This window comes from Chiloscyllium punctatum, chromosome 10, assembly GCF_047496795.1.
Source record: "Chiloscyllium punctatum isolate Juve2018m chromosome 10, sChiPun1.3, whole genome shotgun sequence".
NCBI classification, from domain to species: Eukaryota; Metazoa; Chordata; class Chondrichthyes; order Orectolobiformes; family Hemiscylliidae; genus Chiloscyllium; species Chiloscyllium punctatum.
The window spans coordinates 58,630,878-58,656,604 of NC_092748.1; the positions used below are offsets into that span (position 1 = coordinate 58,630,878).

The 25,727-nt window shown below is 38.3% G+C and overlaps 2 protein-coding genes across 8 annotated transcripts in view; both read left to right on the forward strand.

Annotated features, from left to right (window-relative positions):
- The window catches only part of col28a2a (collagen, type XXVIII, alpha 2a), a 113,386-nt gene extending 110,457 nt beyond the window's left edge, over positions 1-2,929 (forward strand). For all 3 annotated transcript variants that reach the window (XM_072579257.1, XM_072579255.1, XM_072579256.1), the window contains one exon: positions 2,173-2,929. In XM_072579257.1, the coding sequence (XP_072435358.1) occupies positions 2,173-2,180 (8 nt within the window). In that variant the 3' untranslated portion in view covers positions 2,181-2,929. The remainder of the gene's footprint in view (positions 1-2,172) is intronic.
- A 122-nt stretch (positions 2,930-3,051) lies between these two features.
- Positions 3,052-25,727, forward strand: part of bbs5 (Bardet-Biedl syndrome 5) — a 35,830-nt gene continuing 13,154 nt past the window's right edge. The window contains exons 1-7 of one of the 5 annotated variants that reach the window (XM_072579260.1): positions 3,052-3,162; positions 13,166-13,248; positions 16,951-17,016; positions 20,875-20,924; positions 22,897-23,024; positions 23,429-23,564; positions 23,697-23,792. In XM_072579260.1, coding sequence (XP_072435361.1) covers positions 13,170-13,248; positions 16,951-17,016; positions 20,875-20,924; positions 22,897-23,024; positions 23,429-23,564; positions 23,697-23,792 — 555 coding nt within the window. In that variant the 5' untranslated portion in view covers positions 3,052-3,162; positions 13,166-13,169. Of the gene's footprint in view, positions 3,163-12,405; positions 12,596-13,165; positions 13,249-16,950; positions 17,017-20,874; positions 20,925-22,896; positions 23,025-23,428; positions 23,565-23,696; positions 23,793-25,727 lie in introns of those variants that run through there. The other 4 variants (XM_072579259.1, XM_072579258.1, XM_072579262.1 and 1 more) reach the window with 4 other exon arrangements.

Here is a 25,727-nt window from a genome sequence, read left to right on the forward strand (position 1 = left end):
CAGGAATTCTACTTTCAACTCCTCATCAATCTGAGAAATTCCATCGATACCTACCCTCTGTTTCCTATCTTTTACCCAACTTTTAATCGGTCTTGCCAAGGACCCATCAATCCCAAACATTTCAAATGTACTAACTAACCTGCCATGTGGCACTGTATCAAATGCTTTCTGAAAGTCCAAATATATAACATCCACAGCACTACCGTAATCCACCCCCTGTGTCACCTCATCAAATTTATCAGACATGACCTGCCCTTAACCATGCCACATTGACTGTCAAATATTAACTTTTTTTAAGTCATTGTTGCAGGACAGCAAAGTCATCAAACCCTTGATTCCATTACATTGCTGTATAATGCAAGGCTGTCCTTTCTCTTAACAACAGAATCCTGATGGTAGACAAAATCAATGTACAACCCAAATCAAATGTGTGGTGTGGTTTATCCCACTTACTGAAAGAGTGTCCAGCCTTCTATGACACATGCAAGCAGTATCTCACAATGAAACACTGGATAAAGATATGCAGACAGTCTAATTATCAGGAGCAGGCCAAGATGTAGCAAAAAGCTCAACACATTAACTTTGTCTGAATCCTCTTCATGTGAAGTATGTTACCAATTTTACACCCTTAAAATACAAACATGTGTATGAATTTCAGGAAAAAACTTTATCTAGCCACCTTATCTTACTAACCTTACATGTGGTCAATTTCACACACTATTGAAGAACTGAAGCATATACAATGATTTTGTTTATGTATCCCAAGAAAAGTGGCCAACACAAATTGCACGCCAAAGTTGACACATGTCTAACCACTACCACTAACCCATTACACATCCTCGATGAGATTTTGCATGCAAATGTCACTGTGTGGTAAAGTCTACATATGACAAGTTCACTGCCTACAATGGATCTGAGATTTGAGAGGAATAATTTCAACATGGTTCTTCTAGTTAGACAGCAGAAACTTTCTACATTGCTCAAACAGCCATTTTTGGTTTGCATAAATCAGCTGATATGACATCAAAAATTATGGACAAGTGAATTAAATCCATGCTTGATCTCTCAAATCTACATCCAGATCAGTTTGAACCATTTATAACTTCTAGGGTGATGCATCTTAAAGTTGATGCACGGCTTAGTACAGGTCATCTCCATAAATGTATACAGTACAGGACAAGCTCAAAACAGACCTGGACGCAATGGACCCCACAATGTCTGCAAGCCATCATGCCAATGATCCACCTCCATCATTTGTACATCATCCTTTAAAGGAATATACTTGATTAGACCAAATGGAGTTGCCTCTTTTCAAGTTTTCTTATGTAATTGTTGTTTAGAAAGATTACAGATAAGAGTTTTTAGTGGGTAACCTCCATTGCTCTTCATTAAATCCTGCTGTTGTACATAACCATGTTTTGAATGTGCTTTAGCTTTGCACCTTTTGTGCATCTACTGGAGATGCATGGTGTTTCACTTTGAACAAGTCTTGCATAGTACTTCCAGGTGGTTGTGTTGCTTCACATGCGCTCATGTTAGTGGAAGCAGTGGGATCCTAATTCAATGATCATCAAGGATTATGGCCTGATTTGGTGACATATAGAACTATTAGTGTTTTGTCCTAATGGTTATACCATTTAACAGGACCATACATTAAATACTTTAATAATTTTGTTCCCTTTGGAGGAATAGCCATGATTCATTTGATGGCATATTAGCCCCTAAATCACAAGATTTTGGGTTCAAGTTCCATCAGGAGTTGAGCACAAAATTCAAGATTGACACTCCAGTGCAGTACTGAGGGAACATTTTCAGAGGAGCTATCTTTTGGATGGAACATTTAAATCCAGGCTCTATCTCAATGCTTGGAAGGATGTAAAAGATCCCATAGCAGTGCAAAGCTGAGGAGGGGTGTTATCCATGGTATCCTGTCTAGTACTATTATTTCAGTCAACATTATAGAAACAGGCTATCAAGTCATTATCATGTCACTATTTGTAAGAATTCACTGAACATGTTATAGAGATGATGTAAAGCTTGCCTTCTTCATTTTTATATTATGATGTAACTACATGTCAAAAATTATTTAACATTATTAAAATGCTTTGAGACATCCAGTGACCATGAAAAGTGCTGCATAATGGAAGTTTGTCCTTTCTCTTTTAACAACAGATTCCTGATGTGAATCCCAGAAAAATTGTAATTCAGCAAGTCTTAATGAGATAAAGGAAGACAACAGAAAACGATTATTGTGCATTTGATACATTATGAACAATATTATATTTTGGTAGTTATGCATTAGATTCAAATTGTACAAAGCTGTTAATACAGATGCTACTTGTTTGTTAATTTTTCTGTACAAATGCAATTCTCAGGGCTGAAAATGAAAAATAGAAATATTTTACAAAATGTCCAAAAGACTATCTTTGGAATAATTGCAGATCAAAAATATAGAAAAGATTAGGAAAGATATTTTGTTTTCATTTAAGGTTTTGATTTATATTAGGCTGAGAACATTAAATTGACAACTTGCAAAGAAGGAACACTTAAATATTTACAGCTGAGAAGATGAAGTTTTGTGCTAGAACTCTAGCCTTACTATTTCTGATTTGTTTCTCTTCAGAAAATATTAAAGTGGTATAAACTATGAACTTTAAACTGATAATTATCACTTTTTATGCTGTTGCCTGATAACGACTGAACTATATTTCTTTCATGTGCACCACAGTAAATTGCACAGTTGATGAAATGTTATGAAATCTGTTCATTTCATGTATTAGAGCTTTATTAGGATGGCTGCAAGTACAATAGTTGGAGACTAATAACAAAGGTTGGCCAACGTAAAAGCAATAAAAACATATGTATAAATGGGAGATGACACAGTTCATATTTTGCAAAAATATGGGATTATTAAAAAATTATTCAATGACATTGTAATACAATTTGTTAAAAGATAGATCTGAATATGTTTTGTGATGCTACACATGGACAAGTGAATTTATATATATGTTTTTTATCATTGATCTCTTAAAAATGTATTGTAGGGATAGATTTCATTAAGTGACTATCCACCTCAATTCCATAGTGCTCATTGGAGGACTACACTGGAATATTGAAATGATGCCAAGTGGCTGCTGATACTGGGAATTAGCATCAGCAAAGGTTTGAATCAATTTCTTTGTTTTAGTTTTTGCAAATTATTTGCACTTTGAAATATAAAGTGTGACACTTTGAATACTGATGGTTATGTCATTGCCTTCCCCCTCAATGGGCAACTTGCTGTGCAGTGGATGCTGGTGCTTCTGCTGTGTGAACATCGAAGGATGAACTCCATGCTGCTTTTGTATTTCTTTAGTTCCACCAGTTCTGATTAATGATTGACATATTCAAATATACTTCAGCAACAATTTTATTATATGGGAGAGCTGTTTCTCATAGAAGAAACACAGATAATTGTCAGCATTGTACTGGCCTGCACATTGTCGGAGAAATTTCTTGATTTTCATCAAATTAGTCCAGCAAACACTGGGCTGGATCCTGCTGAATTTCAGAACTGACCATAATCTTTATGGTCTTCCATTCTGCTATCCAAGCTGGACAAATATGGTATGTGACTGGAAAATATATGGGAAAGTAACCATAATCTTTCTAGGAGTCATCTGGAATGGAAGGAGTAAGTTTATATAGTTTGTGTGAGTTCAGTACGTGCAATGTATGATGAGTGACCTTCACATAACTCGCTGCAGATAAGATGCTGATATCTGTCACTACAACTTTCAATCAATCATCTCTTTCTCCCTGACCCCGGCTGGTATTCGCTTACCCATCCCTAATCATGCTTGAGCAGAGTATACTGTAAGGTCATTTCAGAGGGCAGTTAAGAGGCAATACATTGCTGTGGATTCACGTGTAGGTCAGACTAGGTAAGGACAGTAGATTTCCATTGCTGAAGGTCTTCACAATAATTAAGGAGAGTTTCAAAGAGCTTTAAATTCCATTTTTATTAATTGAAATTCCATAAGGTGAGATATGAACCTGTGTCCCCAGAGCACTTTGCCTGGATCTCTAGTATACCCATTCAGTGACATTATCAGTTTGCCACCATCTTTGTTGTGTTTAGGTCATATTAAGAAAGATGAATTTCATTGACCAGTAGTTGGAACAGTATGACTTACCTGTGTCAAACAATTGTCACAACAGATTCCTGAACTATAGTCTAGTTTACTCAACTCATTTTTGTTTCAAAAACATCTTTGGACTTTTATCTGGAATAAAGATAAGAGGAAAAGCACTGCAACTGATTAAACAAGGGATTGTAATTTAATACTAGTGAAAAAATTAGAGCAGTATCTTCAGGTGCTATAAATGATCTTTGGCATTCAAAATGGCTTCTGCATGGTGCATGCATGATTTTTTTCAGCAAGGTAGAATTTGCATTCAATACTAATTTGATACCTACTGAGTAATTTTGGAGTTTTGCTCAGACAATGGTTTCTCATGACTACAAACTGATAAACATACATTCAGTGGATATAAGGATACTGTAAGGATATCTGTTAACTGTGCAGCCACAACTGTAACCTCAGAGGAGGGCAAGGATGGCTGTGTCAGTGACCATGAAGGTGACAGTGGTCGTGGTGATGAATGTTTATGAATGTGGTTTTTCCAACTTTGAGTAGTGTGACATCTGTCACTGTGTGAGACAGATCATTGATCTCTCTATTCATCAAGAGATAACAATATTTCATTCGCTTTTACTATAGAGAAGAAGTCAAAGTGAACACGTGGATTGCAGTGTTCCTTTGGTACAGATGCATTGAACCATTTGAAAGTATCATATTTTCGCCGTTCTGTGTACCACAATCAAAAGGGATTCTGCACCTTCAGTGCCCATTTCTTGACAATTGGCAGTGATCTCATGCAGGTCAAAACCCAAAATTCCTGACAGCAGTTACAACGCCTGCATTCTGTGAAAGGTTTCTATGTAGTTGCATCTGAGCCACAATGGAAAACCAGCAGATGGTAAGTGGGTGACAAGGAGTGTCTGCTGACTACATAGCTAATTACCTAAGAGCACAAGAAATAGGAGCAAGAGTAGACCTTTTAGATCCACAATTCAACAAGCTCGTGGATGATTTGCTCCAGGCCTCAAATTCTCCTTCCTGTTCCCAGTTGTATTCTCCAATGGTTCCAAACTAACTTTAGCTGCACTCTTTTCATATACCCATATTGCAGCTTGTTTTTATATTTCTTGTCAATTTATTTATATAATCAATTTTCTCCTTTTTTATTGGCCTTTTAAGCATCCACTACTGGATGATTATGTGATTGTGAGCAGCTTTAGCAAATGAGAGCAGGACGTGGTGTGTTCTATGTGGTTCATTCAGGTGTGGAAGTGAATGGCTAAACCAGTCGTCCACTAAATGTGTTCAACAGTGTAAATCATTGAAGTTAGGGGTGTGACGATGAGGGCTGTACCAGAAAAATGTCCACAATGAAAGGAATTAATGATTTTGTAGGAAACTAGGGCATCAAAGGTGAAAGTGAGGGTGCAGTTGGCAGTAGGTGCAGAAATCTATGACAACTGGAAGGTCAAAGACTTGACAGTTTGAATTTTGAAAAATGCAGTTATAACTGAATTAGGAGGGGTTTTCTTAACCAGAGTTGGGGCATGGATGGATAATGCAAATGGTGATACAAAAAAGAGGTCAGAATTAGCTTTACCTATGATTGATAGGATAGGAGTAGCAAGACCAATTGAGATGGCAGGATCAAGTGATGGCCATGAATATGGGTTTAGAGGTTTGCATGCAATTAGAGATTGTGAAATTAAAAGTGAACTCGAGAGTATGATGAGTTGAGACTGAGGATGAGAAATTTTAAACCGACATAGCAATACTTGAAAAGAAATTGCTGAAAATACTCAGTCTGGCATCATCTGTGGAGCGAGAAACAGAATTTCTCCCTGGGTACCAATTAAGGTTTCTAGTGATCAATTAATAATACCACTGAATCACAGAAGTCTTAAGGTGAAGGAAGCCATTCAGCACATTGTGTCTTGAAATGAATATCATTTTTTACTGCCTATTCTCTGCTCTTTCCTTGTGCTATTGTACTTTATATCTACTGAATTATCATCCAATATCCTCTTGAGTGTCTCAATTGAACCTACCTCCACCATATTTCCAGGCATTCCCTAACAACTTGCTGAGTTGAAAAGGTTTTTTTTCCTGCATCACATTTAATCCTTTTGAAAATCACTTTAAATCTGTGCCCTCTGGTTCTTGATCTTTTTATAAGCAGGAACAGTTTTCCATATGTACTTTACCCAGCTCACTCATCACTTTGAAAACCTCTATCTTATCTGCTCTTTGCCTTCTTTAGTCCAATGAATGTACTCTTAAGTTTTTCAACCTATCCTCATTGATGAGATTTCTCATTTCTGATATTTCTCATTTCTGGAATCATTCTTGTAAATTGCTTCTGCATTCTGTAGAATGCATTCATATTTTTCCTGTAATGTGCCACTCACAACTGGGTACAATGCTCCAGCTCAGGTCTAATGAAGGCCTAACAAGTTCAATGTCATCTCCTTGCTCTTGCGCTCTATGCCACTATTAATAAAGCTGAAGACACTGCATGCTTTATTGATTGCTTTTTCCACCTGTATTGCCACCTTCCTTGATGTGTTCACATATATGCACCCAGGTCCCTATACTCCTGCACCCGCTTTAGAATTGTAACTCGTAATTTACAATATCTTTCAATGTTTATTCTACCAAAATACATAACCTATTACTACTCTGTATTGAACCCAATCTGCCATCTGTCTGTCCACTTCACCAACACATCAACGCCCTTTTGAAGTTCTACACTGTCCTTCTCAGTTTAAAATTTTTCTGTTTTTAATGTCATCTGAAAACTTTGAAATTTTCTCTTGCATTCCAAGATCTGGATCATTGACATAAATCAGGAAAAACAAGGATCTTAATATCCTGGGAAACTCCATTGCAACCCTTCCCTTAGCCTGACAAAATAGCCATTGGCCACTCTTTTCTGTTTCTTAGCACTCAGCCAATTTTATATCCATATTACTACTGACATTTTTATTCCATGGCCTATAACTTTTTTCACAAATCTGTTGTGCAACACTGTATCAAATCCTTTATGAAAGTCCAGGTGTGCAACATCAACATCAGTTATCTCTTCAAAAAAAACCTCCAGCAAATTAGTTGAACATGATTTTCTCTTTAGAAATCCTCGCTGACTTTTCCTCATCAAGTCACCCTTTATTATGTGACTGCTAATTCCATCCCAAATATTTATTTCCAGAAACTTCCCCATCACTGGTCTGTAATTGGTAGGTTCATCTTTATAGCCTTTCTTGAACAAGGGCATAATGTTTGCAATTCTTCTGTATTCTGGCACCTCTCCCAAGTCTGGGGAAGACTGAAAGGTTAAGGCCAGCTCCCCTGTAACCTACACTCTCTCTCCTTTCAATTTCCTTAGATGTATCTCATCAGGTCCCATTGACTTGTCGTAATTTAAATACCAACAATCTATCTAACATTTGTTTCCTAATTTTAAATCCTTCAAGTGAACAGAGTTTCCTCCTCAGTCACCATCATCAAGATAACATCTCCCTCTATGGTAAAGGTCGAAGCAAAGTATTCATTTAAACACACAGTGTTACTCACTACCTCTATGCGTAAATCTTCTTTCTGATCTATAATTGGCTCTTCTCCTCCTTTTACCACTCTTTTACTATTTATATGTCCATAGGAGACTTTGGGACACTCCTTTCAGTAGCTTGCCAGTTTTTTTTTCTCGTAAGTTTCTCTGCTTCTCTAATTTGCTTTTACACTCATCCTCAGCCGTCTGTGTTGCACTTGGTTTTCAATTGTATTTTCTACCTGAATCCTGTAATAAGATAAGGAAGAAAAAGCATACTTAAGCTCTACCTCCTTTTGAAATCCATAGACCTCTGGATTTGTTTGTCCTACCTTTCCTATTTGAAGCACAGACCTCAACTGTACTTGAACTATCTCCCCTTTGCTATTCAGTTATAGTTTTCCCATCAACCTCCCATTCCAGTCAAACCTGACTAGCTCCATCTTTTCCCCATTAAACTCTGCTCTCTATCAACTGAATTGTTTCTTTTCACTCTGGATTGAGGTTTGTCATTCTTTGCCATCATTCTGAACCCTACGATACAATTATTACTTTCTCCTGAATGACGCCCCATCGACACTTGATCCATTTGGTCAACCTCATTTTCAAGAACCAGGACATTTTCTTTTGTTGGACTGGACACACGTTTGTTGAAGGAGACTCGCTTGTCCCTTACACGACCAGTATCGCATCCATATTTGGATAATTGAAGTCCCCAGTTATGACTACTCCATGATGTGGCATTTCTCTGCAGTTTTTCTCCTGATATATTCCTCATTATCCTTTCCACTAACTGGTGGCCTATAGACTGCATTTAGCAAAGAAATCATACCTTAGATCTAGCCAAATTTCTTCTGTCCTTTGTCTTCCGAGACATCCTGTTTCGCCTGCACTGTACTTCTCTCCTTAATCATTGCTGCCACGTTCCTTCTTTTCCTCTCTTTTCTGAATATCTTGTACTCAGGAATTAAACACCCAGTCTTGCCCTTCCTTGAGCTAGATCTCAGTTATTGCTACAACATTATATTTCCATATGGCAACATGCACCTGTAAATTCTCCATTTTATCGACTATACTTTACACATTCACATACATGCACTATAATTCTGATGTAGATTTTTTTTAATCTTCTTTCATCTGATTTCACCTATTAACTTGCTATTCTCTATGCCAGCTGTACCTCCACATATTTTGTAAACTTGGTATTTCATCTATCCTCTTTAGGTTCCCATATACCTGCCAAATTAATTTAAAGCTTTCCCAATAGCACTTATAAATGCCCTTTACAAGGACTTCAGCTTACCACTATTATGATAATTTGCCATCCCAGCCAAAAAGAAAATTGGTTGCTTGCCTAATTGGAGAAACAGTGCAGTCTACCTGTCAGGTTGAGGAGGGAGTCCTTCATTTGCCTGATCTAGGTATAAGGAGGAGGCCAGGGGAGGCTACTGAATGCCATTGCCTCTGAATCACTCTGACAGCCACCCCTCCAACCCCTGCAATTTCCTCAAAATAAACAATTTCTCACTGGCCCTGACCTTCACTGCAACTCTGTAGCTACTGGCTTGGTATTTGTTGGTTCACTGTAGCTCTTAGTGACCGCCAGCCTCCAATTTGCCAGTGGATACAGGGGGAATAGACTTGCATTGGATGCTGTATGGAGAAGATTCACTTGGTTGATCCTGGGTTTGGACAGATTGTCTAGCTGTCTTATAAGAAGCGGTTGTGTACGTTGAGCCGGTATTCACTGAAGATTATAAAAATGAGAGGCAACCTTATTGGTAGATTTAGAAAGGTTTTGGGGAGAGTAAGGGGTCACCTATTTAAGAGAAAGATTAGGACAAATTTCTTCTGAGTGTTGTGAATCTATGGAATGCTTTACCACAAAGGACTGTCCAGACTGAGGCTGAGACAGACAGATTTTTAATTAGTAAAGGAATCAAGGGTTATGAGGAAAAGGTAGGAATGTGCCTTTCCAGGAGTTGAGTAATATCTAATCAGCCACGGTCTCACTGAATGTTGGAGCAAACTTGATAGGCTGAATAGATTACTTCTGCTCCTGCATCTTAAGATTTTATAGGCATTTTTAAAAGCAAGATACTCTATCTCCTAACTTAGTGAAAATAAAGGAAAATTATCGCTAATGTTTCAGGTAAGTAACTTCTCATCAGAACCCAAATCATCAGTTGAGTTAACTCAGAGGCTTAGGGAAGAAAGCACTGAAGATATCTCTAAGAAAATTATAGCCAAAATTACATTTACATTCAGTGATATATTACAAATTAAACAATTCTGAGAGCACCCTGAACTTTTCCATGAGGTTAGAACATGGAACAATATAGCGCAGAACAGGCCCTTTGGCCCTTGATGTTGCACTGACCTGTGAACTAATCAAAGCTCATCCCCCTACTATCCCATCATCATTCATGTGTTTTGGAGATGCCAGTGTTGGACTGGGGTGTACAAAGTTAAAAATCACACAACACCAGGTTATAGTCCAACAGGTTTAATTGGAAGCACCCTAGCTTTCGGAGCGACGCTCCTTCATCAGGTGATTGCCTGATGAATCACAATACCTGATGAAGGAGCAGCACTCCGAAAGCTAGTGTGCTTCCAATTAAACCTGTTGGACTATAACCTGGTGTTGTGTGATTTTTAACATCGTTCATGTGATTATCCAAGGATTGTTTAAATCTTCCTAAACTACATTGGCGGGCAGGACATTCCACGCCCTTACCACTCTCCGAGTAAAGAACCTGCCTCTGACATCTGTCTTAAATCTATCACGCCTCAATCTGTAGCTATATCCCCTCGCACAGGCTGATGTCATCATCCTAGGAAAAAGTCTTTCACTGTCTACCCTAGCAGGGAATTTAATTTTAAAAACTCCTCTGATCATCTTGTATATCACTATCAAATCCCCTCTTAGCTGCCTTCTTTCCAATGAGAACAGATCCAAGTCTCTCAGCCTTTCCTCATAAGACCTTCCCTCCAGACCAGGCAATATCCTGGTAAATCTCCTCTGCACCTTTTCCAATGCTTCCACATCCTTCCTGTAATAGGGCGACCAACTGTACACAATATTCCAATTGCAGCCTCACTAGCGTTTTGTATAATTGCAGCATGACAGTACGGTTCTGGAACGCAATCCCTCTACCAATAAAACCTAACACACCATAAGCCTTCTTAACAGCATTGTCAACCTGGGTGGCAACTTTCAGGGATCAATATACGTAGACTCTGCACATCCACACTACCAAGAATCTTTCCACTGAACCAGTATTCTGCCTTCCTTTATTCTTCCCAAAGTGAATCACCTCACATTTATCTGCATTGAACTCTATTTGCCACCTCTCATCCCAATTCTGCCTTTGCCAAATACTCATCTTGTAAAATTGTTTAAAAGTGCCAAGAAAAAGATGACCGATGACAGATACTTATGATAATCAACCCATTGTGTCAAACATTTTACAATATATATGCTGCTCCCCCAGCATGTGACTACAATCTTGCATTTTAAATGCTTCACTTCTAATTTGATAGATCTCTTCTGATTGTTTTCCATGTTGTAGTTGTGCTACTGAACCACTAATTATTATTTGAATAAGCAAATTATTGCAAAGTTATTACTGGACATACGAATGGAGTTAAAAAAAACCTCCTACGATACAATACAAGCCAGAAGATAGACTGTCAAAAGATTTTTATGGCCTTTAATTTCAAAATCATTTTATTTAACAATTCTGTGTTTGGAATCAATTTCACATGACTTAGAAAGATGTAAAAGCAGTTAATAGTCTTTTTTTGCAGACAGAACGTAGGTATTCTACCGATGCTACCACCCAGTCTAGGCTTCATTTCCCCAGTGTAGAAGAGACCACATTGTGAGCAGTGAATGTAGTAGACTAATCTGTGAGAAGTGCAGGTAAAGAGCTGCTTCACCTGAAAGGTATGCTTGGGCCCTTGGATTCTGAGGAGGAAGAAGGTCAATGAGCAGGCACTACACTTTCAGCTGTTGCAGGGGAAAATACCGTGGGGCTTTGGCAGGGGTGTTGGGAGTGAAGGAAGAGTGGACCAGGGAGTCCAGGAGAGAATGTTCCCTCAGGAAGATGGAGAAGGGAGGGGAGGGATATATATGTCTGATGGTGGCATCTCACAGGAGGTGGTGTAAATGGTAGCTGTTGACCTTCTGGATGTGGATCCGGCGGGATGGTAAGTGAACAAGGGGAACCTTATTGATGTTGCAGGAGGGAAGAAAAGAGTAAGGAGGAAGTGTGGCAGATGGATCCTGTAAATTAAATACAGTAGAGACAATGTTAAAAATCACACAACACCAGGTTAGAATCCAACAGGTTTAATTGGAAGCACTAGCTTTCAGAGCACTGCTCCTTCATCAGGTAGTTTTCGGAGGACACATGGCTGTGCTACAGTCCCGCTCTGGTCTGTGACAGCACTACGTTGCAGTCCCGCCTTCGGTCAGTGGTGGCGCTACACTGCAGTTCCGCCTCTGGTCAGCGGCGGTGCTACGCTGCAGTCCCGCCTCCGGTCAGGGGCGGCGCTACACCGCAGTTCCGCCTCCAGTCAGTGGCAGCTCTACACCATAGTTCCCGGCTCCAATCAGGGGCTGCACTACGCTGCAGTCCCGCCTCAGGTCAGTGGCGGCGCTACGCTGCAGTCTCGCCTCCAGTCAGTGGCGGCGCTACGCTGCAGTCCCGCCTCCGGTCAGTGGCGGCGCTGTAACCCAGTGCTGCTGCCGGGGCTGACGCTGTTGTACGGTTGCCGAGGTGACTGACCCGGACCGGGTGAGATTTGAGGCAGTACTTGTCGGACTGAACCGAGCTGGGCCCCGGGTAGCTGAAGCAATGGTGCCCGTTCTGGATGCGCTTTGGGAGGACAGGGATGTTAGGTTTGACATTTCGCCTCAGTGAGTATCTTTAGTGTTCCTGGTGTTGACGTGTCTGAACGTGAGATTTAAAATGGAGTCCGGCTCGGTCCATGGCTGTAACCCACATCACTCTATTAAATGTCGATTCAACTCACACTATTGCAGCCGCAGGTGCTGCTGTACCCCATTATCAGAAAGTCGTGTCAAATGCGGCCACCCACAATAAAATCAGGGAGGCCTGTCCAATCTAACCGAAACTCAGCAGAGCAGTGACCAAGTTCTGAAGAGGAGTCATTGGACTCGAAACTTTAACTCTGTTTTCTTTGCACAGATGCAGCCAGATTTGCAGGATTCCTCCCAGCAATTTATTTTTAATGTTTGTTTCAGACAATGATAACCAGTGAATGCTGAGAAATAACAAACTCTGGCATTATCACTGGAGAAAGGTGACAGGTGAAAGTTTAACCTCGATAAATTTACCAAAGAACCTAATTGTTTATTCCTTGCCAGTTGTGATAACTCGGGACTGTCACCTTGGGACGGCAGCGTGTCTGTAGATTGGGTGAATCGCACAGATCTTGTGTGGTGATATTTGGGTTTTCTTTTCAGACAAATGAAAATGAGACCTGGAGAGGTCCTAATTGACTGCTTGGACTCCATCGAAGATACTAAAGGAAACAACGGGGATAAAGGTAGAAACTAATTCTGCGTTGAATTACATTATATAAATTAACATAATTATGTTGTCAGTAGTAGATATTAACTTTAAAATCATAGAAGCTACAAATCAGGAGAAGGAAACCTTTTGGACCACTGGACCTATTCCCTGCTAGCTATTAAAGCAAAATAAAATCAATTACCCTATCTATTTGGGATTTTGGTCCTATAGTTGTGAATTGTCATAAATATAAAAATATTTCTTGGTTAAGAGAATAAGCTTTTGAAATATCATTAAAACAGGATTTTCAAAAAGAGCTGTTGACAAGTCATAGGGATGTACAGCATGGAAACAGACCCTTCGGTCCAACTCGTCCATGCCGATCAGATATCCCAACCCAATTTAGTCCCACCTGCCAGCACCCGGCCCATATCCCTCCAAACCCTTCCTATTCATATACCCATCTAGATGCCTCTTAAATGTTGCAATTGTACTAGTCTCCACCACTACCTCTGGCAGCTTATTCCATACACATACCACCCTCTGTTTGAAAAAGTTGTTCCATAGGTCTCTTTTATATCTTTCCCCTCTCACCTTAAACCTATGCCCTCTAGTTCTGGACTCCCCAACCCCAAGGGAAATGACTGCCTATTTACCCTATCCGTGCCGCTCATAATTTTGTAAACCTCTAAGGTCACCCCTCTGCCTCCGATGCTCCAGGGAAAACAGCCCCAACCTGTTCAGCCTCTCCCTCTCGCTCAAATTCTCCAATCCTGGCAATATCCTTGTAAATCTTTTCTGAACCCTTTCAAGTTTCACAACATCTTTCCGATAGGAAGGACACCAGAATTGCACACAATATTCCAACAGTAGCCTAACCAATGTTCTGTACAGTCGCATTTTTCTACAGTCTTGTCTACATTACTGTACAATATGCAAAAACGACAATCCAAAATTTCCCCACTTACCACAAAATTAGCCTAAATATAACTTAGTGGGAAATGGAAAACGTGCTTTCATTTAGACTCTAAAACATATTTCTCATTCAATGTTTAGACAGATATCTTGTTAAATTAATTTTTAATCACACACAAAATCAAGGGGGAAAACAGCAAAAGAACTGTAGATGCTGGAAATCAAAAACAAAATTTGCTGGAAAAACTCAGTAGGTCTGGTAGATTTATGAAATCAAGGGGTTATACATATGTCAAAGATATCTTTGTCATTTTTGCTTTGGTTGAAATGGCAGATCTTATTAAATAAAGACTAGCTGAAAGTAGATGTTATTTAGTTGGTCCCAGTCGTAATCATAAGCCTTTCCTAGCTCAAGTCCTGTAGATTTGCTTTGATCAGCAAACAATTTACATCAGATTTGAGATGTACTGTCAGGCACACCATTCCTAGAGCTTTTATGATCTGAGCACCCAAACACTGAGTATTATTTTTGAGCTAGTTTTGGGACTGATTCTACTGATGTTGAGGCCCTTCTGTTCAGTATCAAAACCGGTGTCAAAATCTGGGAGACTGGAAGCATTAGACCTGCTCACTCTGTAGTATGGATGAGACACCTGCAGTGTGTACCAGTGTCATGCTGAGAAGCTCAATCACTTTCACTTGAGTAGCTTTTGGCAGCTTCTGGAGATCAGATGGCAGGGCAAAATACTAGACACTGAGGTGCTCCCTTGAGCTGGCAAGCCATGCATTCATACCATATTGAAACAGTCACATCTGAATTGAGCTGCTCAAGAATTGCGGCATGGTGGCTCAGTGGTTAGCACTGCTGCCTCACAGCACCAGGGTCCCAGGTTCGATTCCAGCCTCGGGTGACTGTCTGTCTATGTGGAGTTTGTACCTCCTCTCTGTGTTTGCGTGGGTTTCCTCCCACAGTCCAAAGATGTGGAGGTCAGGTGAATTGGCCATGCTAAGTTGCCCATAGTGTTAGGCGCATCATTCAGGGGGAAATGGATCTGGGTGGGTTACTCTTTGGAGGGTCGGTGTGGGCTGGTTGGCGCGAAGGGCCTGTTTCCATACTGTAGGGAGTCTAATCTAAACCAAAATACCTTATTCTCACTTATCAATGTGAATCTTCTATGGAGAGATTGAGTGTGGGTCACACTGCCATTACAGTGAAAGAAAATGCTGCAAGAATATTTTAAAGAATTCACTTATAAGCTTTGATGTTGACTTTGAGTTTTGGGAGACTTTCAGCCAGAATTGATCTACGTTGTGCATTCAAATAAGAAATGGTGAAGCCACTTTCAAAAACAAACTTATATCAAATGGAAAGAAAATCCTGAACCAGAAATGTGCCCAAAACCTCAAATGTGTGCAGTGCTCTGTTCGATTTTCAGTAGCATCTTTTGTATAGATTAGCTTACAGTCAACCATGTACCACTAGAACTCAGCAAACATCCTAGCTGGTCATCATCACCTCAAAAGATGAATAGGAAAGAATAATCAATTTTGGACTGCCAATGGATTAAAATCCTGGAACCATCTCAATTACAGCACTATGGGGGTACCTACATAAATGTGAACTGCAGCAGTTCAAGAAAGCAGCTCATCACCATCTTCTCAAAAACAATAAAAAGGTGGAAATCTGCAATTTTAATGATGAGATTTGTGGTTGAAGACTCATCCTGATCAAGTATAACACCCAGGTTACAAACAGCTGGTTCAGCTTCACACAGCTGCCAAAGAGGAGTGAATTGATGACAGACCCTGCTATCTCAGTCTTTACTTAATTGGAAAATGTTTTCTTCATCTGGATGTCAGATAAGCAATCTCATCATTTAGAGACAATGGAGGGATTAAGAGAAAGGTGGGTTTGAGGCAGAACTGGATCCTGTCCTTATACATGTGGAAAACAACATGGTGTTTTCAATTGATGTCGCCGTGGAGTATGTATGTATGGTATAGGAAATCTAAGGATAGAAGTAATGTTGCAAGAGTTGTAAGAGCAGATCTATTATGTCTGATTGATCAGCTATGGTACTTGATCGGATAGGACAATGACACTTGCTCCTGTATGAAGCTTAAATTGTGTATGGAACAAGCTGCAAGAGGAAGTAGTGGAGGCTAGTATAATTACTACATTTAAAAGGCAGTGGATGGGATATCCATAGGGAGGGTTGAGGGATATCGGCCAAATGCTGGCAAATGGGACTAGATTAATTTAGAATATCTGGTTGGCATGGACGAGTTGAACGGAAGGGTCTGTTTACATGCTATACATCTCTATGACTCTAAGACTTACGCACAAGTTGTTGGTGTCAATTGAAATATTAACTGTTCAGACATCTCATTGCTATTCATGTGTGCAAATTGGTTGCTGGATTTGTTTTAAGAAATACTTAAAGTAATTTATTAGCTGTGAAGTACATTAGCATAACCTGAAAATATCAAAGTTGCTGCACAAATTCAAACATTCTTCTTTAGAGGAGTTCCACCTTCTAAAATTTAGTTCATTATATTCCTCAGGGAATGCAAGAGCTGTTGCAAAGGCAACTGACAATGATAGCAGACACAAATTTTATTAAATTATTCTTTTCTGTCAATTCAGCTATCTTTAGACACTATGTGCTGAATGTATTAATGGGAATAACTCGTCGTTTTTGACAAAATAACTGATAATCCTACATTTGAAGTTCCATGATGCAATTATTGTGATCGTTTTATTATCATTTTAACATTCTTTTAACCAAGTTTGTTTTTATAATTGCTATTGATTTTCAAGGTAGATTGCTTGTGACCAATTTGCGAATTATCTGGCACTCACTGGCTCTTCCACGTGTGAATTTATGTAAGTAAAGCTGTATTAATGGATTTAAGTATTAAAAATGGTGTTTGTTGTGGAATTAGTCTGGATTAACCCATCTCTGACCCAAAGGGTACAAAGATTTCTCTATGTGACTTCTCAAATAATGTAAGTTTTCAAACATTGGTGAAGCATTAAAGTAGTAGAAATAGTTGCATGATTTGTAATAATTTAAAATGCAAAGAAATATGATTATTCAGTTAAAATTTGTTTTTAAAGAATTAGCAAGTTTTGAGAAGATTTGTAGCTCAGGTTGAGATTCTGGATGTAGGTTTTGCTCGCTCAGCTGGAAGGTTAATTTCCAGATGTTTCATCAACCTACTAGATAAACATCTTCAGTGGGCCTCCGGGTGAAGCACTTCAGATGATTTTAAAGTCTTTCATTTTCTCATTTTTTAAATTCTCCTATGAGGATATTCTTGAACAATGAATGCTTAATTGAGTTACACCAATCCCATTGTCCTGTTTGTACTTCATCAAAGGGTCATACTGTTTCACTGTAATAACATATGCAGTTTTCCCACGCGGTAGAACAAGATTTTGATGTTTATTCTGTAAGTAAGTAAGTTTTTCATCAGGAAATAAATATTTACTCGTGGTATGAATTATGAATTGGTGTCAACACTCTTCATTAAAATTTTTTACTGTCTGCATTGCTGCCTTCTTACATGTTAACTTATTTCAGAGTATCATTCGATAACATAACCAAAACAAAATTTCTTATTGTTTCCATTTTTCATGCTTGTGTCAAAAACATTTTAAGAAAATCTATGAATGTCAAAATATTGTTATTGGAGGTCAATCACAGGCTATCTATGCAGGAGTTCCTCAAGGTAGTGTTCTACGCCTAAACATCTTGAGTTACTTCAGCTATGATCTTCCTGCCATCATAATGTTCACTTATAATTGCAAAAGGTTCATCACCACTCATGATGCCTCAGATAATCAATCTAAAGGTAGCAAGACCTGGACAATATTCAGGCTTGGATTGTTAAGTGACAAATAATAATCATGCCACACAAGTCTCATGCACTGATTATCTATAGTGAGAAAGAATCCAATCATTGCCTCATGATTTTCGATGGCATTGTGATCAGTGAATCCACCACTATCAATATCTTGAGTGTTAACTTTGGAAACAGAACTGGACCAGAAGTTGTTACTACAGCAGATTAGAAGCTGGGAAGTGCCATGAGTATCATGCTGCGAGGAATTCTCTGGCTGTCCTCTGTTTGGCTTGTCCTATTATTTTTATATTGTTCCAGTTGAATTTATGGATCTTGTTGTCTGTGTATATATACTATGGATAGCTGGTCATGGCATTTAATGGCTATTTGATGTTCATGAATGTGGGTCACTCACTGTCTGCCTGTTTGTCTTACAACGTGACGAGGACATGCCACGATACAACACACTAATCACTCTACCTTATATAAAAACGTCTCAGGCATGATAGCCAGGCTCCTCTAGTTGCTCGGATTTATGACAGCTCACAAACCAACAGCCATTCTCAAGCAATAACTCACCAGAAAGAAGACCTTATACCTATCAAGTGCAGGACAAACATGGTGATGCAAAGACTGCATGAAACACTATATAGGCAGACAACTAGCGATCCACATTCATGCACACCAACTAGCCACTGAAAGCCACAACTAACTATCCCTAGTGTCTATTCACACACACACAATAAGGACCACAAATTCGACTAGGACAACACAACAATAATAGGACAAGTCAAACAAAGGACAGCCAGAAAATTCCTAGAAGCATGGGACTCATCCATGAACTCCATCAATAAACAAATTGACCTAGGCCCAGTATACCAACCAGTGCAACGACCAACTGGAACTGGCAACCGGAAGCAGCGGGAATGAAACTGCATAAATTCCAACTGACAGTCCAGCAGTGCTTCACAGGAGGCTCCACAGTACTGAGGATGTCGCCTAGAAAGGGAACAAAACATCTGTAATCTAAATTCCTGACTCAGTGATAATATCTACAACAACTGCAATTGCTAAAGTTTCAAAAATGAAGTCAGAAACATATGGAATAGAACAGACTTTATAATATTGAAGTAATTTGAATGAATACAAGGAATAATAGTAGGAAGGAATCAGAATTACTAATAACTAAATCCGGAAAGAATATGGTGAGATGACATCTGAAATTCTGTAATGCAATGAAGATTAAAAGATGAAGGTTGCACAACATCAAACAAATTGTGTATCCTAATTGCAAGGCAGGTCATTTTAAAGTCAAGTCACCAGTTTAATAGCCCATTTTCACAGTTTAATATCCATTTTCACAGATAGTACTTGAATTCTGATTTTATGTGTGGTTTATGAGTTCACAATAGTAATTTTTCACAATACTGAGCTAAAACTTTAGGAAGGAGTTTTGGTTCAGACTTTCGTTCAATGTTTTCTTTGTTAGCCTTTCATGTCTAGAAACAAATTCCATGAACAGACCAAATCTCCTGTGAACTAAAAGGATGAAAGATAAACATAAAATAAAATAAGATAAAAACTTAAAGATAAAGAATAAACTGTGCATAAATAAAACAAAGCACAAAATAATAAACTGAAAAAAGCTGACTTTATTGGGCTAAGATCAAAAGTAGGGAAAATAAATATTTAAAAGTACTGATGAACAAGGAAATGGAACAGTAATAGGAAGTATTTAAAATGTCGATTGACAAGAGCCCATTTTAGTGGGAACATAGATCCCAGTAAAATGAACTATTACCTGCTGACATACTTAATATGAATAAAAAATATGGATAAAATTGAAATGAAAATAAAAGGCATTCTTTGAAGTTTAGAATATTGAGGATGAATTCATGAAGGTTTTTAAAATGATAATTGGAAACTGTTCTTTGGTTTAGAATTTAATAGAATAGATGCATTCCTAACAAGAAGCATTTTTATTTAGGCAACAAAAAATGATTTGTAAAAATCCTCTCAAAAAGCTGTATGCTGGATAGTTGTAATTTCAAAACTGTGATCAATAGATTTGTGTGTTTTGGAAAATATTACAAGATATGAAGAAAAATGTAGGAAAATGGCTTTATGGTATAGTTAATTATGATTTAATTGAATAGCAGAACAGGTTCAAACAGCTAAGACATACTTCTGCTCTTAAGTTTCTATTATTCCAATTTGGTGGAGAAAAATAATATAAGAGCTTCAAATCATTATTCTAATATCTTAATTTATATAGATCAATATTTCACCCTTGTAACCCAATATAACAATTGTTCTGAGAAAAAAAACATTTGTTTCTGTGAAATGGACATATCACTTTATAAAAACCAGTGTTGAATGAACACAAAAATCTTAAACTTAGTCAGAATAAGTCCAGATGATTGCTGTTATTATTAGGCCAGGCAGCTATTATTTGGGGAGTGTGACCAGTCTCCTTCAATGGATAATTTGCTTAGGTATGCTGTTTTTTTCCCTCAGGATTTATTTGTTGAGCTGTAACCTGAAAAATGTATTATTTTATATTAACCTAGAATCTTCTCTAACTTTCAGGAAAATCAAGAACAATTAGAATATTTGAGTTTCTGATGTGTTGGACTTGAGAATTACAAGATGTGGAGAGTTTAGGCTTGTTTTTGGAGGAATCAAATGGAAAGTTTATGCTAGAGAGACTCAAACTATAATTAAAAGTCCTTGGCTTGGTTGGACTACATTTGTTACTTATTGGGAATAGAATTATCGTTTAAAAATGTGTTTAAAGCCCTCAATGTTAGCCATCTGTTATTCATCATACTGAGCCAGTTTCGTAAATTCTTATATACAATATCTAAATTACTAATTTTGTCCTTTTCTTTTTTAGCTGTTGGCTACAACTCCATTATAAACATTACAACCCGAACTGCCAATTCGGTAAAGTTTAAAAATTTGCTTCTTTAAACAAGTGAAGTTTAAGTTGCATAAAAGAAAAAATATAATCTCTTCTAAAATGTGTACCTTTTACACATCTCTGGAGTGGAACACTAGCCATGTTTAAGATATTTTGTGATGTCACTGTATTAGAGGTGTTTCAATGTGTCCAACCCAGTCATGAGACCCAATCTGTTACATCTTACATCCTCATTTCTTCCATTCAACAATTCATGATCTGCATGATTGATCTGGCTTTCTAGGACCCTTGGTCTTCTTTTGATTTTGCCTGATTAAGTTGCAAACCCATATGTCTTCTGCCAGGTGGCTAAAATTCAAAATCAAGGTAAAGAGGTTCATGGTGAAGTGTCACCTTGCTTGCCAGTTACAAAAGCAAACTATTGCAGATGTTGGAACCCTAAAATAGCAACACAAAATGTTGGAAATGCTCAAAAGATCAGTCAGTGTCTGTGGAGAGAAACCAAACTAATAGTTCAGGTCAAATACTCCTAATGAAGAATCATCAACCTGAAACATTAACTCTTTCTCTCCACAGATAGTGTCTGACCTGCTGATTGTTTTGAGATCTGGCTGTTTTTATTCCTTAGCACAATAACTTTTGACAATTTCAGTACTGTGGACTTCCTGTACATGATGTTGCGATTTCATTAAAAATATCTGAAGTTCCAGATTCTAAACTTTCAGAAGGGATTCATCCAATCCAGTTCCACAGAGTTTGAAATGACTTGCTTGAGCAATCCCCAGTTACAAAAATATGGATTGAAACTATTAGGTCCAACATGCCATTGTACCATATTTCATCTGGCAATAACTGACTGTAAGCTTATGTAAAAAAAAATTTAAAGAAAGCTTTTAAAGGTTGACATGGACTTAGCAGGGTGGATAGGTTTAGGGATGATTTTTAAAAGAGAACAGCCACATCACATAGGAAAGATTCCTGCCAAGGGTTCACAAAAGATGAGGGCTGTCAACAGCAGAGGTATAGAAATTGACTCCAAACCTGCAGATAATGGTACCAAGGGGTATCATGTAAATAAGTCCAAGTTTCCCTTCAAGCCACACAGCAGCCTGATTTAGGACTATATTGCTGTTCATTTGCTGAGTCAAGTTCTGCAACACTTCACAAAGGCAACTCACTCCAACCTTCAACAGACAAATCACGGATGAGCAATAAATGCTGGCAATGTCCACATTCCATGAACAAATAGAAAGTTAGATTCTTGACATGCCTTGAGCAGTGAAAGATTGCTGGAGATCTCTTTGTCTTCAGTTCACTTAGAGATCATTTCTAGGGTTTCAATTCACGAAATTGATTAGACTGTAATTTGTTCAGAGTTCCTCTTCATATTGAACTAAGTTCAGATTTGGACTCATTTAATAATTTACTCATTCTTGAAGCTTTCAGCGCCTGTGCTGAAAAGTAACTCTAAAGTGGCTCATGAAAAGCATGCATAAATGTTATTGATCATTTGATCTACTTATTTGACTTGATAAATGCAGTAGTCAGAACATATTTTTAAATAAGTGCTTGTGTTTATTTTGCACAATAATTTATGATTAACTATTTAATTATGCCAGGTTTAGAAAATAGTTTTACTTTGTTTAGTATGGTGCTATATGAAATCTTCTCAGCTAGAATAGTGGTGTAGACCTCGCATTTGGCCTCAATGACCTTTGCCTGAGAAATGAAAAATATACAGTGGCTACTCATCCCGATAACTGGTTCCTGAATTTATAAATTAATAATGTGTAAGTACCAAATAAGGATATGTGAGGCTTGACTACAGTGTAATTCCTGCTTCATCCAGTAATCAGTTAACTTATCACAGGTCTTGGTGTTGGTTTCAGACATTCTAGGCCTTGATGACACAGTACCACAAAAGGCAATGCAATTGCTTACTAAGCTATCAGAAGTATTTTTAAGTACGCTAACATTTAAAATTTAACTTTACAGAAACTTAGGGGCCAAACCGAAGCTCTCTTCATTCTGACAAAATGTAACAACACACGATTTGAGTTCATCTTTACCAGTGTGGTTCCAGGAAGCCCTCGGCTATTCACCACAGTCATTGCAGTACATAGGTAGTATTGCAGTACAGTTATTAAATCTTGATGGAGTTGAACAGAATGTATCAATACATAACTTCTGAATCTGGTTTAAATTAAATTTTTCACTTTCTTGTGTTTGTTATGTTGTTTATCTATGAATATTAGAATGTGAGAGATGTTATTTATACAAATATTATTATAGAGATTGGATATTGAACTAGTTAATTGTGGGTTTTATCTGTTCTGTGAAGGGGTTTAACAATAATTGCTTCTGAAAGCCTTACTAATTAGTTACAAAAATTGAGAGAGAATTATAGTTCTTGGCAAATAGGAATGTGTTTACATTGGGAGAGTTCTTATGAATGAAAAAAAAGCAATGTTGGCTTCAGTTAAAAAAAAATTTTTTAAGAATTTTCAACAATTTCAATTTTTTGTAGGGCATATGAAACATCAAAAATTTATAGAGATCTTAAATTAAGAGGAGCTCTCATTCAAAACAAGCAGTTACGACTTCTGCCACAGGAACAGGTGTATGATAAAATTAATGGTGTCTGGAATCTATCAAGTGATCAGGTACTGAATATTATTTCTTATAACTTTTGTTAAGAGTGCCTACATTGGATATAGTTAGTTTATACATGCACCTTTTGCTTTTGGTTCTCTGTTGCCTGAATAATAATCCTATTTGTTTTTCATTCTCTACAGGGCAATTTGGGAACCTTTTTCATCACAAATGTTCGAATAGTATGGCATGCCAATATGAATGATAGTTTTAATGTTAGCATTCCTTATTTACAAATTGTAAGTTTTGGTTTCTTTTCCAGTAATTGCATGCATTCGAAGCTTTCTCAAAATACCTTATAAATAAATATATGTATGGGGAGGTAGTGGCACAGTGATAATATCACTGGACTAGTAATCCAGAAAACAAGCTAAAGTTCTGAAGAACTGGTTTCAAATCCCACCATGGCAGGTGAGGACATTTGAACTGAAAGAAAAAAATACTGGAATTAAACATCTAGCTAGTGACAATGAGAGTCAATAGTCATAAAAATTATACAAGTGTCCATTAGGGAAGAAAATCTGCCATCCTTACCTGACTCCAGACCCATAGTAATGTGGTTGAATCTTAACTGCACTCTGAACAGTTAGGGATGGGCAATACATGACATCCAATCCTAATTACTTGTACTTGCATTCTGACTTGTTATGATACATGTACAAAGACATACAGCTCTTTCTGTAATGCAGCAACATGTAATCTCTCTCAGTTGAAATAATATTCTGCTTTTATAAACCAACTGCTAAATCTTTGTACCTTTACTTGATCTACCTCTATCCTTTTTCAGATTCTTTGTACCTTCCTCACTACTTGCTTTCCTATACATTTTTGTATTGTCAGCAAATTTGGTTATAATACAGTTGGTCCCTTCAGTCAAGTCATTAATATAGATGAGATTTGCACTCAGAACTTGCTGCTCCCCTAGCCAAGCTGTTCCAGTATAGTTACAATACTGGCATCTAGCAGACAATATGGAAAATTACCCAAGTGTGTCCTGTGCGTAAAAAGCAGGACAAATCTAACCCAGTCAATTACCACCCCGTGAGTCTACAGTAGGTTTGGAAGGTGTCATCAACAATGCTATCAAGCAGTACCTGCTCAGTGACACCCAGTTTGGGTTCTGCCAGGGCCATTCAGCTTTGACCTCATTACAGCCTTGGTTAAAACATGAACAAAATAGCTGAATTCGAGAGGTGAGGTGAGAGTGACAACTCTTGACATCAAGGCTGCATTTGACTGAGTGTGGCACCAAGGAACCCAGCAAACAGTAATCAGTGGGTATCAGAGGGCAAACTCTCCGATGGTTAGAGTCATACATTACAGATAGAAAGATAGTTGTGGTCATTGAAGGTCAGTCATCTCAGCTCCAGGACATTTCTGCATGAGTTCCTCAGGGTAGTGTCCTAGGCCCAACCATCTTCAGCTGCTTGATCAATGACCTTTCTTCCATCATGAGGTAAGAAGTGGGGATGTTCGCTGATGATTACACAATGTTTAGCAACATTCGCGACTCAAGTATTGAAGTAGTCCATGTCCAAATGCAAGGTCTGGACAATATCCAGGCTTGGGCTGATAAGTAGCAAGTAACTTTCATGCCACACAAATGCCAGGCTGTGACCATCAATAAGAGACCATCTAACCACTGCCCCTTGACATTCAATAGTGTTACCATCACTGAATCCCCCACTATCAACATCTTGGGAGTTATCATTGATCAGAAACTCAACTGGACTCACCAGATAAACGCAGTGGCTACAAGAGCAGGTCAGAAACTGGGAACACTGCAGCAAATAACTCACCTCCTGACTCGCCAAAACCTGCCACCATCTACAAGGCACATGTCAGGACTGTGATGGAATACTCCCCACTTGCCTGGATGAATACAGCCCCAACAACATTAAAGAGGCTTGACACTAATCTAATTTAATCTAATGATTCAGGATAAAGCAGCACGTTTGATTGGCACTGCATCTACAAGCATCCACTCCCTCCACCACCAGTGCTAAGTAGCAGCAGTGTATAATATCTACAAGATGCCTGCAGAAATTCACCAAAGATCCTCAGACAGCACCTTCCAAACCCACAACCACTTCCATCTAGAAGAACAAGTGCAGCACATACTTGGAACACCACCACCTTTAAGTTCCCTTACAAGTCACTCACCATCCTGATTT